Source organism: Dasypus novemcinctus, chromosome 1, assembly GCF_030445035.2.
Source record: "Dasypus novemcinctus isolate mDasNov1 chromosome 1, mDasNov1.1.hap2, whole genome shotgun sequence".
Lineage (NCBI taxonomy): Eukaryota > Metazoa > Chordata > Mammalia > Cingulata > Dasypodidae > Dasypus > Dasypus novemcinctus.
The window spans coordinates 183,851,988-183,869,719 of NC_080673.1; the positions used below are offsets into that span (position 1 = coordinate 183,851,988).

The 17,732-nt window shown below is 44.1% G+C and overlaps 1 protein-coding gene across 2 annotated transcripts in view; it reads left to right on the forward strand.

Annotated features, from left to right (window-relative positions):
* CCDC149 (coiled-coil domain containing 149) overlaps nucleotides 1-17,732 on the forward strand; it is a 135,576-nt gene that overhangs the window by 44,283 nt on the left and 73,561 nt on the right. For both annotated transcript variants that reach the window (XM_058300274.1, XM_058300280.1), the window contains exons 2-3: nucleotides 10,121-10,282; nucleotides 11,903-11,941. In XM_058300274.1, the coding sequence (XP_058156257.1) occupies nucleotides 10,121-10,282; nucleotides 11,903-11,941 (201 nt within the window). The remainder of the gene's footprint in view (nucleotides 1-10,120; nucleotides 10,283-11,902; nucleotides 11,942-17,732) is intronic.

Genomic DNA, 17,732 nt, shown 5'->3' on the forward strand with positions numbered 1-17,732 from the left:
AGAAGACTCGTGTTGTCATCAAAAACTCTAGGGCTATTTTATTTTTGACAAAATAGCCCTAGAGTTCTTTTCTGAGATCCTTTGGTTTTATCTCATTTCTTCTAAGTAGCTAGAAAGCTTATTGTTTCCTCTTGGCTCTCTCACAAGGAGCAGAAGGGAGGAATACTTGTGGATACTTTAATATTTTCCTTTTTCCTTCAAGTCTTGAAACTCAAGAAAGAAGAGGTTGGCCCACTAGTTTTAGAGGGAGGTGGGTGAAGGAATAAAGGTTTTGACCCTTTTGTTCTCGGTCCGGAAGAGTAGCCAAATTCAAAACTCCCTTTGTGTGTGCTAGGAACACTCAGCAGCTGTAGGAGCTAGCTCCGTGAATCTTTTTCACAGTATGTTTAGGTTGTCAGGAATTGGGGTTCCCCAGGCTTGGCTCCACAAAAGTCTGGATTCACATTCTGCCTCTGCCAATCCTAAACTCTTTCAATTAAGCCTCATGTCTTCATAATACAAAGTACATGATAATAGCACAGTTACCGCATTAAGTTGTTAGGAGCATTGAAAGTGAAATTGTACATTTAAAGCATTTATCACAAAACTTGTGTTTTTTCTGTGTGTGAATAATAATAATAGCAACAATAATATTAATCCTCTTCATCATTGCGGAGACTTGGCAAACGCACAGACCAGTGGCAAGTATAATCTCTACCAGACTCCACCCTCACAGTTTATATGGGCTAAGTTATGCTTCAGTAACAAACAGCCTTTAAATCTAAGTAGCTGAACATCAAAAATGTTTATTTCCAGATCACACACATTTTCTGTAGAGCCACATGACTCCCCAGGGCAGTTATCCTCTGTGCTGGCTCTGTCCTCCTTTCTTATGGCACCTCCATAGTAACACATGCTTCCACAATTGTTGCAGCAGCAGAAGAGAAAACCTAGGATTCATACCTTTGACTCTTAGGTGCTTCCACCATGGAAGCGTCCCATGTCCCCTCTTATTTTGTTGGATAAAGCAAGTGACATGGCGCTGCCTTACTCCAAAGCAGTGGGGAAGAACAGTCCCACCCTGTGCCTGGAAGGAAAGTAGAACTAGAAATACTGGAGGAAGGCACTACTGTCTATCACATAAACATTTACCCTTTCTGCCATCTGTTAGAAATTGCTGTTGCAAACACAGCTTCAGCCCTACATCCTTTCCAACTAGGCTCTAGAACTGCTGCAGCATGGATGATCTGGAAGTCATTGAGCTGGCTCAGTCCTAGACAAGGCAGGGGAGCCAGTTCTGGGTGCTTGAAGTGGACTGGTGTCTCTCACCCCCAGTGTTTTCCCCTGCACTCTCCACACCCTCCCCCCAATGACATCAGATGGGGGTGTTAAACTCATGAATTCTTCAAGTTGAAGGGCACCCTGGTGTTGCTGGATTTCCTCTAGGTTCTTGGCTATGTTACGTAAAAACATCTGAGAACATGCTGGTTTAGTTAGGCCAGTAGTTTATTAAGGAAATGAGAGACTAGAAATGGGTGAAAATAAATGATTATGGGTCCTAGGTATGCTTGTGGTCCAGGCAGAAAGAGGAAAAGGGTTGATTTAGTCTCTGTACTTGCTTTTTAAACCATTAATTATTCCTCATACTTGCTAATGATTGGGGGAGGGATCCCAGTTGTTTGTTGTTTTGATTGATTATGCCACCCATCAATTCCCCCGGGGAACCCAATGATAACATCCCTTGAGACTATCTGGGGCTTTTCCTTGATACCAGATGATCAAGGAAACTTCTCACAGGTTTTTCTAGCAGCTTTCTGGTGGGGGGATGTCCTTTCTCTCCGAAGATTTCCAGGTGGGATTCCATGGCCATATATTTCATGGCCATGGTTTTCTGCCAGGTTCCAGATTCATATCCCCATTCCCTAAACTAGTTTGCTTCAACTCCCCCCTCAGAAGGTTTATACCCTTATTCTTAAGGGGATGCTGAAGGACGAAGTAATTACTTCCTGCTGGTTAGGGGCAGTAGGCCTTACCTGACAAGGTGTAAAACCCTCTTGCTACTCTATCACAGTTAGGGGAAGATGAAACTGGCACTGTGGGTGGAGCTGGATGAAACCCCTGTGTGGCTAACAAGGTATTGATTCTGGAAGAAATAAATTGCCTTAGAATCTTGAAGATATATGGTCCCACTAAAAGGATCACAAGTGTAGGAAAGGCCAGGTACCTCTAAAGGTTGCACCCTTCTGAAGTTGGTCGGTTTTATTTTGCAGGTTTTGAATGCTGTTTAGGACTATTTCAGAGTGATTTACATAAAGACAGCATTCCTCTTTAAGGAACAGACATGTTCCTCCCTGTGCTGTCATTAGCATGTTAAGTGCCCTGCAATTTTGCAGCACCAAAGCTGCCAGAAAGTCCGTTGCATCTTAGAGCTTCTAAGGCATGGCTAATTTATTCTATGCTGTTGGTTAACTCTCGGGAGAGATTGTAATAGATAATGGGGTTTGGTGTAAATTGCCAATCCCAGGCTTCCGTGGTGGTGGTTATGCCTAAAACAGCTAAGGGGGATAAGAAGAGGCATTGCCCTTTTAGTTATTGTACAGGAAGAAACTACAGGAATTGAAAGCATAAGATTTCTTAAGGGGTGTCTGGCTTGCCCTCCCCCTAGCAACAGCTGGCTTTGGCACAGATACTACGTAGCTTTGTCTCTTGAGGTATTTCAGGCTGTCCAATGACTGGCACTGTACGTCCCATCAGGTGCTGATGGTGAGCTGGCACTTCTTGGCAGCTGGCTTCACGCCGGGTAAGTGCACCCAGCTGACAATCCCTTTCACTTTCACAGCTGTGAGAGTGATCAGAACCACAGAATAAAGTCCTTTTTGTTTCGGCTGTAATTGAGAGTGAGGCCTGATCTCCTGCCAGGTTTTGATGGAACCTGGTTTCCAGGTCCTGGTTGAGGAAAGGTTGGCCATAGACCGTCTTGAAAGGGCTAAGCTGAAGTGGATCCTAGCCACCTCATTTGCTGTTTCCCTTCTGGTGGAAAGATGCTTAGCCCTGGCAGGATGGCATGTAGGTCTGCAAGTCCTCCCATGGCATGAGTGGGACAGGTTCTGGAATAAGGGCTAGGAGGGAGACCTGGGTTAAGCACGTCTTTTACCTGGTGTGGGGTGAAGACTGTGAGAGGTTGCCCCCAAGTTAATTTGGTGGCTTGCTCATCTAAAAGGGCTGTTGTCCACTTTGCTCTCAGGCAAGGTGGCCATTCTTGTGCTTTGTTATCCAGAGGTTGGGAGAAATAAGCTACTGGCCAAGATAGAACTTTTAAACCATGGACCAGAGACCTTTGACATCTTCCTCCTTGAGGGCATACTGCTTTATATGATGGTAGGGCTGGTTGGTATTATAAGCAGTGGAAACTGGAGGAACCCTTCCCGATATCCCGGTTTCCCCAATAATCAGTATTTAGTACTGTTGATTTCCTGGGGAATAGACACTGAATTCCTTATCCAGAAGCATAGCCTTACAGAGTTCCACATTCTTGCTTGAGGCTGGACTATAGGCACCTTAGAGGTTTTATTCATCCTTACCGGTTGGATGCATGACCCCAGAGTACGAAGTAAATCCTATCTCAGTAAGGAGGTGGGGCATTCAGGGACAATTAAAAATTGATGGCTTATGATTAGGTCTCCTATTTGGCAGAGGAGAGGCTCATTAAAGGATGTAGTTTTAGATTTACTGTCAATACCCACTACCAACAGATTTTGGGGGGAGGGAGGTTTGGAGTGACAGGTCAGAACTGAATAGGTGGCTCCTGTATCATTTAAAAACCAATCTGGCAGTGGACTTGGCCCAGTGGTTAGGTCGTCAGTCTACCACATGGGAGGTCTGTGGTTCAAACCCCAGGCCTCCTTGACCTGTGTGGAGCTGGCCCACGTGCAGTGCTGATGCATGCAAGTAGTGCCATGCCACGCAGGGGTGTCCCCCCATGTAGGGGAGCCCCATGCGCAAGGAGTGTGCCCCGTAAGGAGAGCCGCCCAGCGCGAAAGTGCAGCCTGCCCAGGAATGGTGCCGCACACACGGAGAGCTGACACAAGATGATGCAACAAAAAGAAACACAGATTCCCATGCTGCTGACAACAACAGAAGTGGACAAAGAAGACGCAGCAAATAGACACAGAGAACAGACAACCGGGGTGGGGGGGAAGGGGAGAGAAATAAATAAATAAATCTTGAAAACAAACAAACAAACCAATCTCTTTACCTGCCACGTCAAAGGTCACCTGGGGCTTCTCTTGTTGGAACTATGGAGTCATCCAAGGGCCACTTTTTGCCCTGAGCCCTCTCAGTCCTTCCTGGTGGCTGTTGCCATAAGGGCCCTGGGCTGTGCTGTGCCCTCCCTTTGGGATTTGGTGCAATTCTAAGACCAGTGGTCCGTTTTCCCGCATCGGGGGCAGGAACCAGGGGGCTCCCTATGAGGTTGCAGTGGTTTGGGGCAGTCTTCCTTCCAGTGGCCAAGCTCTCCACAGTTGAAGCAGGATCTTGATGCTTTGGAACCTGAGCTGGGGTGACCCTGAGGTGGCAGGCCGCCACCTATGGCGACTGCGGCAAGGAGAGCCTTTTTCCTGTCTCTCCTTACTTTCTACTCCTTGATGGCCTCATCACAGTTGTTGAAGACAGAAAAAGCTGCTTCTAAAGGAGAAAATTGCTGTTTTTTATATTGAGCTAAATCTGCCAGGGAGAAAGGAACATAGATTCTAATTGCTTCCGCGCCTTTATTCGCTGCTTCCTTTGTTGGGTAGTGGCCTTTCTTGGGTCCCTTGGTAGGGTGGGAAGGTGCTCTGCTCCTAGAGACTCCCACTGAAGTAGCAACGGGCATCTGAAGTGGGGGTGCTTTCACCTCCCGAGCATAACACAACCTGCAAAACCATTTAAACGCGTGTCCTGATATAGCGCCTTAAAGTGTTAGACAGATGGATTCTCTGACTGCTTCCTTTCCCTTTTACACAGGAGGTCTGACTGCAAAATAGGGTCATAATTTAGAGTGCTGTGAACAGGCCATTTTTGCCCATTTTCAAGGCTCTACTGCAGTTTGCAGATGATGATCAGTTTCTCCTCCTTCAGCCCTTTGGTGGGCAGAGTCCACTCCAGTGGTGAGTCTGCTGGTATCCTAGAGGCCGTGCCCATTATCCTAAGAGAAAAGAAACACTTTTATGAACCAAGCAACTAAAACAATATTAGCCAAGCAACCAACACAATTTTAACCACGCAACTAAAACAATTTCATTAGTCCGCTGACATGACATCCCAAGTCCAATGAAAACTGTACCCTTTAAACCACAGTGCTCAAGGCACTCAAGTCTCGGGAGACCTTTGGAGTTCTGCTCTCCGAACCAAAGTGCTTGAGGCACTCAAGTCTTGGGGACATTTGGAGTTACTGCTCTGATTCCCGCCATCCCCAGAATCACAGAGCCCTTGCCGCTGGGCGTTTCCAGGGCTGAACTAGGTCTTGGGAGAAGCCTGAACCCGAAATTCAGACCCAAGCACCAGGCTGAATTCGTGGGAGATGTTGGGAGCAGTGGTAACCCAACTGAAACCCCCAGAACAGGCGAGTTTTCTTGGGAAAAGGGCTGGCTTTCCCCCTTGCCCCCATTCTTACAGAGGTCTTAAGAAGCAGCCTTACTTTACTGCCGCACCTAGGAGTTTCCCAGCTAAACCAGACATTAAGGGCCCATCAAGAGATCGGAGATCAATTGTTCCAGCTCGCAGGCCTCAGGACCCTGAAGCAATAACCTCCCTCTGTGGGTGGGACCAAAACTTGACTAGCAAATGCGTTTTCAGTTTCCGAAACATTCTAAAGTGTTTTACAAACTCAGATGAGAAATTCAGTAGGAGGAAGATTAAATGTGAAGTTGAGGTGAATTACGAATGCAAGTCCTGGTCCGTGACCCCCTGGAAAAGGGAACACGGGCTGCCCGATGGCACCCACGTCAGCCCCCGCCTGCTGCCACTTTCCCACCCTGTCTCAGAGCAGGGAGCCCAGTGTGGTCGGTAGGAAGGTGGGCCCAGGTATGGACTTCTGGGGGTGGGGGTGGCATGTGCAAGCCTCTGAAGCTTTCTGCCATCACTGCCGCTAGGGGGAAGGGTGGTGGGAGAAGGCAGGGGCAGCCAGCGCTGGGACCTGGGGCTAGCTGCTAAAAAAGCCAAGCTCGGCATAGGCATGCCACATCCAGGCTGAAAAAATGTAGCTCTGCTGTGCCCGAAGCTCCGCCCAGGACCCTCTATATCCCGCACTGTGCCTCCCCCCACCCCAACTCCTGACCAGCGTCAGGTACAACAAGCCTGGGTACGCAGGGCAGACTCAGAGGGGTCCCATGCCTCATCCCCCACTCTTGGCTCGGGATTATGTCTGTGGGGACCCATAGGGGAACCCATTTAAAATGAATCACCGGAAGAAGGCATTAAACTCGCTGTAATCCATAGTTGGACCCTTCACCAGTCTTCACAGGGATTGAGGAAGATTACCTGCTTCTCCTGGCTGGCTCACTCGTATGTGTTGCTGGATTTCCTCTAGGTTCTTAGCTCTTGCATAAAAACATTTGAGAACATGCTGGTGTAGTTAGGCCAGTAGTTTATTAAGGAAATCAGGAAGAGAGTAGGAATGGGAGCAAATAACAGATTATGGGTCCCAAGTGTACTTGCGGGTTGGCCCGGCAGAGGGAGGATAAAGGGCTGATTTAAATTCTGCGTTTGCTTTTTAAACCATTAATTATTCCTCCCACTTGCTAATGTTTGGGGAAGGGGTCCCAGTTTGCTGTTTTGATTGATTACCCCTCCCAGCAATTTCCTGGGGTATGGGGACTCAGTGATAAAGCCCCTTGAAACTATCTGGGGCCTTTCCTTAATCCCAGATGGTCAAGAAAAATTGTGACAGGTTCTTCCAGCAGCTTTCTGGGGGTGTGTGTGTCTTTCTCAGAGGATTTCCAGGTGGAATTCCATGGTCACATGTCTCATGGCCGTGGTTTTCTGCCAGGTCCCAGATTCATCTTCTCATTTTCTCAGCTAGCATGCTTTTCTGGGAACCCTCCTCATTTTCCTGGGGAGGAAACTGAGGCCCAGGGAGTATTAGTTTTGTGCCTCATGTTTTGTGGCTTTCCCAAAATCATAACCATTCATGGTTAGCCCATTGCTAGCCCTATGTCTGGATGGAGACTTTCGGACTGATTACTGGCTTTCTACTGCCTCCCTCCTCCATCACCTACGCTAATGTATTTGCCTTTGGGAGCCTAAATGCCCCAAGCAAAGTTCCATTCTCTTTTTGGTCTCTTCGAAGGCTGCAGCCCCCAGCATTTCAGTTGATTAAGCTTTGCTGGTTGTTCAGCACTGCTAAGGAGGCTCTTCAGGACTTTTTTTTTTTCCTTCCAGTTTTTTATTTCCAGTTGGAGCCATAGAAGATATGGGGCATTTAAAAAAGCTACACTATCACCATTTTTTAAAAAGATTTATTTTATTTATTTCTCTCTCTGTGTCCATTCACTGTGTGTTCTTCTGCATCCGCTTGCATTATCAGGTGGCACTGGGAAACTGCGTCTCTTTTTATTGTGTCATCTTGCTGTGTCAGCTCTCTGTGTGCGGTGCCATTCCTGGGTGGGCTGCGCTTTTTGCATGTGAGATGGCTCTCCTTGTGGGGCGCACTCCTTGCATTTGGGGCATCCCTCCACAGGGGTGCCCCTGTGTGGCACAGCATTCCTTTCGTGCGACAGCATTGTGCGTGGGCCAGCTCATCACTGGTTTGCTTGGGGTTCCATGTCGTTGCTTCAAAGACCATGCTGCCAGGCTGGGATGGGGCTCCCGGGAAGGTCTAACGTGACTTTCCCGCCCTACCTTCAATCAGAGTAGCTCTACTGTGAGCCATTTTATAAATGAGGCTTTGGACTAAGTCTTGCTCAAAAGAAAGAGCGTTCCACTGACAAAAAAAAAAAAAAGAATAAAATTTTTGAAAATCACTGCTCTAGACTGGAGTAGGCAGAAGAAAGCGCAATCCAGCTGTGACCTTCTAAAGGCCACCCTTTCCTTGGTGTGACTTCATTTTCCACACAATGCATTTGCTCTTACCCTTTGATGGAGCTGAACAATGTCCTGTTCTCCGGGCGTCCTTCAGGGGAAGCAAACTGCAGAGATTCTGCTCCTGCAAAGGTCACCGGGTCTAAGCACCTTAGACATGGAGGAAAGGGAGGCTGGACCTGCCCTCCACAGTTTCCACTGGGCCCCTGTCTGGGGAGGGAAACGGCTCCTTTCCTGGGTCCTAACAGGTTGCATTCATGGTCAGGAAACGTCGTCTTGCCCCTTTGTCAGGGCCTGGTTAGTGGTGGCCTTTACCTGTTCCCCTCCCGTAGACGAGGTGTTACATCTAATCTTGCCTATTTCAGTTTACAATAACTCCACACAATTGGGCTTTTCCTTTCCCAAGTCAGAAGATACCGAGTATCTTTGGGCCTGCAGGTTTGAGTCTGATAAATTAAGCGGACAAAGGTTGCCGGTCTTTGTGCCCCTGATACTAACGGCACTGGCAGCCGAGGCAGCTGATTACGGAAAAGAACGCAAAGAGCAACGGCAGAGCCATTAAATTGTGCGTAAATGGTATTTTTCCCTGTGAAATCTCAATACCTCCCTTAGGACATTGCAGCTTAGGTTTTTGAGCCGCTCTTCTCTGATATTTACTCATTGGGGATTTTACTCTTGAGAAATCACTGTGGCGACAGAACCCTCTTGCCTCCGTGAAGACGATGTCAGCGTCTCAAAATCCAGGACGTTTTAAGGCAGGATTCCAACCTCATTACTGCCAGGAATAAAATTCACCCAAGGTGGAAGTGTCCTCTCTTAGAACGCAAATCTGTCTCAGATGGCTTTTCTTTCCCCTTTGTTTTTGAAGCTAGGCAATTACTTTTTTAGAAAAAAAATGTGAGAATGTACAAAACTCCTTTTTTCCCCCCTTTCATTTATTTGAAATTGAACTTAACAAAGTCAGTTCTGAGCAAGCACTATATATGAGTAATGTTTTTTTGTCCATAATGGTATTGGGAGTGCTGATTCTCTCTCTGCTTTGTGTGAGCGTTTGTAATGACAAAGTACTCTTGTCACGGTGTATAATGAAACTATAAATTGTTTTCATGAATGCTCTGAATTTGGTCTTTTACGGGGCAAATTCAAAAGGTATTTAGTGCCACGTTTCACATATGTGAATAACATCACACCATGTGATATATCCAGTAAGAGTAAAGTCGAGAGTCCCCAACCAGGCTTATGCTGGTTTGGGTGGTGAGTGATCATCAGGTGAGGGTGGTTTAGGGATGGGGAGTCGGGAAGAGGAAGGATGAAGGAATCCCAAAACTCTGAGGCCCAAGTTCCAGCCAGATGCATCTGGTTATTTGTGGAGGGTTGAAAGTGTGGCTAAAATACCTTATAAAATTTGTCGGAAGGTGAGATACAGGAGCTGCAACTGGATTAACAGAAGTTGTATATATCATGGCAGAGTTGGTGAACAAATTCTCAAGTGAGAGAATGAGTTACATGGGTAGGTGCAATCTAGTTTAGTTATTTATAGTTCCATTAAATTATGTTAATGCTATTTTAAAATTTTGTTCCTGATTATAAAAGCATATGGGTTTATTCTAGAAAATTTGGAAAACACAAAAAGCACAAAGAAGAAAATAAACAACAACACATGCAACCAATAACAGTGATATTTTTACAAAAACCTGTTTTATATATATTATTTTGTAAAATTTTGCACATTTTATCTGGATATATAAATCTTTTTTAAATGAAATGAGGTCTGGCTATATATTATTTATGAATATATGTATGTATATATGTATGAGTGTGTGTATAGGTATATATTCTAATATTCTGCTTATTTACTTGTATTAAATTATTTAACCTGTCCCAGTTTGTCAAAATGCATGAATGCCCCAGGTTTTGACTTTGTCATGTGGGTGGTGTGTGCCAAACACTGTAGCAGCCTTTATGTACATTATGTCACTCACTGACAAATGTCTCTGGGTATGTAATCTCTACAAAAGTCTACAAAGAATGAATCCAGTGGAAGCCTGTTAACGTTTTTGACCAGTCACTTGAATTTGCTTTGCAGTACCTTGTGTGTAAAAGGAAGCTGGAGAGTAAAAAGGAAGCACTGCTGATCCTTTCCAAGGAGCTAGACACGTGCCAGCAGGAAAGAGACCAGTACAAACTCATGGCCAATCAGCTCCGAGAGCGCCACCAGTCCCTAAAGAAGAAATACCGAGAGCTGATCGTATGTATTACTTAACAGTGATTTTTCTTTTTCCCTCATTCAGATGTAAAGAGGGTATTTTAAAATGCTGTCTCTCAAAAAAAAAAAAAAAAAGATTACGGTTCGTATAGCTCAGAAGTAGAAAAATTAAGTTGTGAAAGTCACGACCCCCATTTCTTCCGTAACCCAGTCCCGCTGGCTTCTCACTGCTTTCTCTGCATATATGAACATACACACGGTTCCATGTGCTTGTACATGGCTACTTATTTTTTGGTTTATTTATATAGAGAGTATGTTTTAAAAGGATTCGTATTATTATGGTAGCCATTAGCCACATGTAGCTACTTAGATTCAATTTAAAATTAATTAAAATGAAGTAAAATTAATGCAGTATTCAGTTCCTCAGTCTTACTTGTCACATTTCATGGGCTGCTAGCCATAGGTGGTTGGTGGCCACTATCCTGAACAACAGACACATGTGACATTTCCATGTTTGCAGAGTTCTCTTGGGCAGCGTTATAGAAGCTCTTTTCACTCAGTGCTTTAAGTTGAATATCTTTCCAGGACAGACATGCAGATCTAATTCATTCTTTTACACAGCTGTGTAGTAATCCATGGTATGGCTATTTCCATAATTTTTTAAACCTTTCCCATAGCATTGGGCATTTAGATTTTTCTCTAGGTTTTCATATAAGATTTTTAAGGATGCACGTTATACTGAAATGAAGACTACCAACTGTATAGTTCTATTTTGCACCCTTGCTTCTCTTTTTTCTCATTGATGCAATCTTTTTTTTAAGTCCTGGCAGGAGTGCCAATATTTAACCTTCTGTGCTGAGATCATTTGAACTCTCTGGGAACAGTATTAGATTCTTCATTTTAAAATGTTACCTTTTATATGAACAGCATCAGATGAAAGATTACTCATTTAGTGAGCCTTTACTCATTCACCTGAGATATTTGTGTGCTCACATAGCAGGAAAGCAAGAGGAATTAAATGCTTTTAAGACAAAATGTCTACTAGGACTGGAAACTCTTGGTTAATTTTCTTTCATTTTGTGGCAAAACCTAAGTTGGCCCACTCTTGCCCCCCAATTCTCCTGCCCACAAAGAAAATTCAAGCATGTGTGTGTGTGTGTGTGTATATGTTTGTGCATGCGTGTCAATGTGTGTGTCAGGGTGAATAATAGTCCCACTTTGCTCATGGCCAAGGAAATTCAGGGCACAGGACATTTAGTGCTAAAACCAGGAAAATCCTGACTCAACTGGGAGCATTGGTTGCCTATGTGTGTTTGTGTGTCTCTTTGTCTGTCCATCACTATTCTTTTGGATCTAACTATTTCAGTTTAGGCTCTGCTCAGAAATAATTTTGATAAATCCAGTTTTGTTCCAGTTCACATAATTTTAGAACATATAGAGGTTTGGTCCTAATTAGAACTGGTTCCCTAGAGGTTTTCCCAAATAACTCTGGTTTAGTTTATAAATTTTTAAAGTATTTGTGCTTGGCTCAGCAGATTACTGGTTGCATGGTGGCAGAAGGTGGGGGAGGCCTAAAATTAGGTTCATAGTTTGGTTCATTTCCTTGACTCTAAGAAAATCTCTTTTTTGAGACAGTAAAATGTAATATTTGCTTCTTTGTAGGATGGTGATCCATCACTTCCCCCTGAAAAGAGGAAACAGGTAAGAGTTATGCCTAATCTTTGATTGTGCTCAGATTGCCACTATCAATGCCTCAAACATTGGGAGGATAGGGAGCTTCAAAATGGACAGAGAAGAGCTTTTTGATTTCTCAGCATCCTTTGCATTTCTGGGCAGGCATTGGGGGTGGTAGAGTGACACTGATTACAAAGAGGTTTCAGGAATCTGATGAAAGAAACTCGGTCAAGTCCAACAGGGTGGAAAAGGGTGCACATGTTGATTGCATTCCACTCTCTTGTTGGGAATCCTGGAAAATCTGAGAATTCAGGGATTGTGGCTCTAGCATTTTCGCTCATTATTTGGGTAGGTAGGTAAATGTCACTATTCCGACATTTAGGTTCTGCTGCTTCAGACTTTCAAAAGCTATTTTACCATCAAAACTCATCAACCCTCTGTCTTAGTTTGCCAGGGCTGCTATAACAAAGTATCACACGCTAGTTGGCTTAACCAACAGGAGTTTATTGTCTTACAGTTTTGGAGCCTAGAAATCCAAAATCAAGGTATCGACCGGGTCGTGCTTTCCCTGAAGTCTGTAGCATTCTGGTGATGGCTAGTTAGCAATCCATAACTCAGTCTCGGCCTTGGTCATCTTTTTCTCCATCTGTCTCCTTCCCTGCATCTGATTTCCTCTGCTGATAAAACCTCCAGTTATATTGGATATATAGAACCCTGATTCAGTCTGGCTCTCATGTCTTAAAGGATCCCATTTACAAATGAGTTCACACCCCAAGCACTAGTGTTAAGACTTGAACCTGTCTTTGTGGGGGATAGGATTCGATTGATATCACCTTCCTTTTGACTATTTTTTTCTCTCCTTGATGATAGCCAGCACCATTTATTGAATAATACATCCCCCCACTCCCGCCACTGATTTTAGAGGGTCAAATTCTTATCTACACATGGATCTGTTTCAGGAATTTTGTTCTGTTCCCTTGAGCTTCCTGTGTAGTCCTGTGGCTGTACCACATGATTGCAATGACTTTTGCTGTGTAGTGCTTTTAATAGCACTTGGTTCTAGTCTTTGGCCCTTAACCTTTCTTTGGCAGATTTTTAAAATTTGTTATTCTAGAAAAATTATTAGAAACATTTTATCAAATCCTCCTCTGATCCCACTGAAAAAAAACTCCTATTGCTATTTTTTATTACAATTTTGTTAAATTTATATGTTAATTTGGGGGCAGTTGGTATTTTTATAACATTACTTCCAGGAATACTGTAAGTTAAATTTCTTTTAATCCAGGTACCAAAAAAGAAAAAAACACATTTCTAAGAGTATCTGTCTTAGAACTTTCCTTAACTTTACAACTGTTCTACACTGTTATGCCCCCAAATTTTAGCTTTTTGGGGGGCTTGAAGGGAACCGGGATTATGATGGTGCTACTGCTGTGTGTTCTGTTATGGGAGAACCTCTGCACCTGAGCACCTGGTGGATGCAAATGAGGACACAGGAATTGTGTGGTCTTTTCACAGCTGTAAAGGTGAAACCAGCATCCTGTTTCTGTCCATTGATGATCTATACCTGGCACCACATAAGCTACTTGACTTTAACACCTTCAGATTTCTGAGGCTAGTGAACAATGTGCCCAAACACCAACAGCAGAACCAAAACCCAAAACAATGACGACAAAACTTTCACTCTTAAATAGCAACTCAGTCCTACATTTACCCAGACAGTGCTGGTCCCTTAATAATTTATTTTATGTCACTGTGGATTGCTCTGAAATTAAACTATGCCATAAAACTAATTGGTGTTTTTTTTTAACAACAAAATTACATAGGAAATTATCATTAATGTTTTAACATTGGGTTCCTTAATCTTGAATTGCTAGGTGTTTTGTTTTTGTTGTTTTGGTGACTATAAGCAGTTATCTTTCCTGCGATTTCAAAACGTGTTAGTATTCATGAAGGAGTTTTACAGTTTTAAGTGAATTCACGTTCCGTGACTTTATAATAAAAAATTTACATTGACTGAGGAGAATCTGATGAATTCTAGTAAGCCTGCGCTGATGCATTCTTATGGTTCTAAAAATACAAGTTCAATGTCCTAAACATTGGCTTTGTAGCTTTTAATAGGGCATTTAGTTTCCGTCCTGTAAGGATTTAGTATGGTGGTTGTGAGCCTGAGCTCTGCAGCCTTCATGCCTCGGTTGAAATCACTGACTGGCTGCATGTGCTAGGATGCACTGGAGGGCAAGTGACAGAAATTCTAAACTGCTTAAAGGGTAAAGGAATTGAATACAGGCAAACTTCAGAGATATTGTGGGTTCGGTCCAGGCCACTGCAATAAAGTAAATCACATGAATTTCTTGGTTTTCCATGCCATGTAAAAGTTATGTTTATACTGTACTGTAGTCTGTTAAGTGTGCTGTAGCTTTTTGTCTAAAAATAATGTATATACCTTAATTTAAAAATAACCATATTGCTAAAAAAATGTTAACCATCATCTGAACTTGCAGTGAGTCATAATCTTTTTGCTGGTGGAGGGTCTTGCCTTGTTGGTGGCTGACTGATCCGGGTGGTGGTTGCTGAAGGTTGGGGTGGTTGTAGCAGTTTCTTAAAATAAGACAACAATGAAATCTGCCGCATTACTTGACTCTTCCTTTCAAAGGACATTTCTCTGTAGTATGCAATCATGTTTGAAAGCATTTTATCCACAATAGAATGTCTTTCAGAATGATAGTCTATCCTCTCAAACCCTGCCACTGCTTTATCAACTAAGTTGATATAATACTATTCTAAATCCTTTGTTGTTATTTCGACAATGTTCACAGCATCTTCACCGGTAGTAGATTCCATCTGAAGAAAGCCCTTTCTTTGCTCATCCATAAGAAGCAATTCCTCATCCATTCACATTTTATCATGAGATTGAAGAACTCAGTCACATCTCCAGGCTCCACTTCTAATTCTAGTTATCTTACTATTTCTATAGAGAAATAGTAAGAGAACTGTAGTTTTTTCCTCCGCTGAAGTCTTGAACTCCTCAAAGATATGCACAAGGGTTGGAATTATCTTTTTTTAAACTGTTAATATTTTGACCACTTCCCATGAATCACAAATGTTCTTAATGGCATCTAGAATGATGAATCCTTTCCAGAAGGTTTACAATTTACTTTGCCCAGATCCACCAGAGGAATCAGTAGCAGTGGCAGCCTTATGAAATGTATTTCTTCAATAATAAGACTTGATAGTCAACATGACTCCTTTGATCCATGGGCTACAGAATGGATGTTGCGTTAGCTCTTTGGTAACCAGGTGCATTGTCCATAAGTAGTAATATTCTGAAAGGAATCTTTTTTTCCTGATCAGTAGACCTCAACATTGGGCTTAAATATCCAATAAACCATGTTGTAAACAGAAGTGTTGTTATACTTGCTTTATTGTTACATTTATAGAGCCCAGGAAGAGGTGATTTAGAATAATTTTTAAGGGACCTAGGATTTTTGGAATCGTAAATGAGAGTTGGCTTCAACTTAAAGTCACCAGCTGCGTTAGCCCCTGACAAGAGAGTCAGTCTAATTTTGAAGCTTTGAAGCCTGGCATTGACTTCTCCTCCGAGCTCGGAAAGTTCTAGATGACATCTTCTTCCAGTGGAAGGCTGTTTTGTCTACATTGAATATATTCCATGCAGATTTTGAGATGTACCTATTTTAAAAAACTCTTCATTGCTTATCTAGATTTAAATTTAACTGAGCATCCTATATTTTATCTGGAAATTCTACTATGTGCCAATTTTAATGTCAGCTTCCTCTCAATTTTAGCATCGGCTTCCTGCCAAGGCTGGTTCCCCTGTGTATGCAGGATAGCTGCCAGGGCCATCAAGACTATCTGCTGCTTTGTTCATGTTTGATAGGACAGAGGCAGGCACCCTAGCGATGGAGTAAGTCCTTCCCTCCAGTCTGATTGGACCAGTGTAGAGTGTGTTCCCAGGCCTGTTCTAATCGCATTCCCCAGGGGAGTGTGAAAGAGCTATAGGGGTGTCAGCCATGGTCCACCAAGCTCATTGTGTGGCGTAGGCAGGTTTCTTGGAATATCTGTGCCTCAGCTTTCTCATGCATGAAATGGGGATAAACATGGTGCTCACTTCATGGTGTGGCTGTGGAGAATGAACGAGCTTATTGAATAGCACCCTCAGCACAGTATCCACAAAGGTTCATCATCCTCTCCTTCTCCTCGTTGTTGCTTTTTGGAACAATTTGTTGTTAGCACCTTGATTCTGCCCATCACAGTTCTTGACTGTGGAGGACCCACCGCCCTCGTGAGAACTTTTGGGTTACACCTGGCAGCTTGAAGGAGCTTGAACAGAGAGGAGGCTCCTGGCTCGTGGAATTTCAGAAGGGTTGGCTGGGCATCACCAAGGGAGGCAGAGGTAGAGCGGGCCAACGAGCGGTGGCAGAGGAGATCCCCAACTAGGACTCTGCTCTGGTCTTGTTACCGGATTTTATCTAGGTTCTTGGCTATGCTGCAGAATGAATTTCAAGAGCACCCCGGGAGGGTGTTCTTTAGGTCAGTAATTTATTCAGGTAGAGAGGGAAGAGAAATGGGAGAAAACAACAGCAGGGGTCCCAGGTAGAGAGGAAGGGGATGAAAATGAATAAAGAGGGCTGATTTACAGACTACAATTCCCCATGGTAGATTATAAATCCCCAGGTTTACTTGCGTGGCCACATGGCAGAGGAAAAATGGTGAGAGTGGTACACAGAGGGCAGGGAGCAGGTCCAGAGGCAGGAGAGCAGGGCGAGAACAAGCTCAAGCCTTGTGGTTTGCTTTTAAACTTAATTATTCCACCCCTTTGCTAATGGCAGGGGAGGGCTTCTAGCTGTTTGCTGTTTTGATTGGTTACCCCACCCGTCAATCCCTTAGTGAGGACTCAATGATAAAGTCCCTAAGGAACATCTGGGGCTTTTCTTTGCATCCAGAAGAAGTCTTTGTTCTAGATAGCAGGGTCCAGGGGGTGGGGGTTTCTGATGTCCACATGGACTCTCTGCCAGGTTCCAGATACATCTATTAAGTCCCTCTCTTACTAGCCTGCTTCAGTCTCAGCGCTCTCTGAGCCCGTCGTCATCTCTTTCCCGGGACCCGCCTCCTCCACACGGTGGGACACACGGCTGCTGACTGCACCAGGACCACAGGCCCCACGGCTGTGGCTGCTAGGAAAAGGCTGCTCCTGAGCCTCAGGGGAGAGCCTGGGGTCCATTGCACGGTCAGTCGGTCTTGGCCATCTGATCGATACAAGGCAGCTGAGTTCCGTTCACCATGTGAAGTGGCATGGGGGGTGTCCCAGGAAGAGGAAGGGCTGCTGGGTGGACTTTGCCTTAACCATCTGTTCTACGTGGCTTCTTAAACAGTCTTGGGATAACTAATCCTACCGGCAGCCAGCGGGATTGAGTACTGGGTGTCAGGTGCTGGGTTGCACTGGGGATGATCTCATTTCATTCTCACACCACCAGGAGAGGGAGATCCTGTGGTTATTATTGTCACCATCTTACAAATGGGGAAATTGAGGCATACGGTAGTTAAGGAAAGTGCCTGAGGGAAATAATGTAATGACTAATTAATTGGTGATGGAACCCAAATTTGAGCCCCAGCCAACTCAGCGTTGGTGCTCGCAGCCACTGTGACTCGATTAGTACTTATTGAATCCCCGATGAGTGCCTGGCACTAACCAACACAGTGGGGAAGCAGGGGTGAAAAAAAACAGATAAAAATCCCTGAGCTTATGGAACTTGCATGGCATCTAGGGTGATTGTACATTCACTCTTTCCCAGGGCAGTCT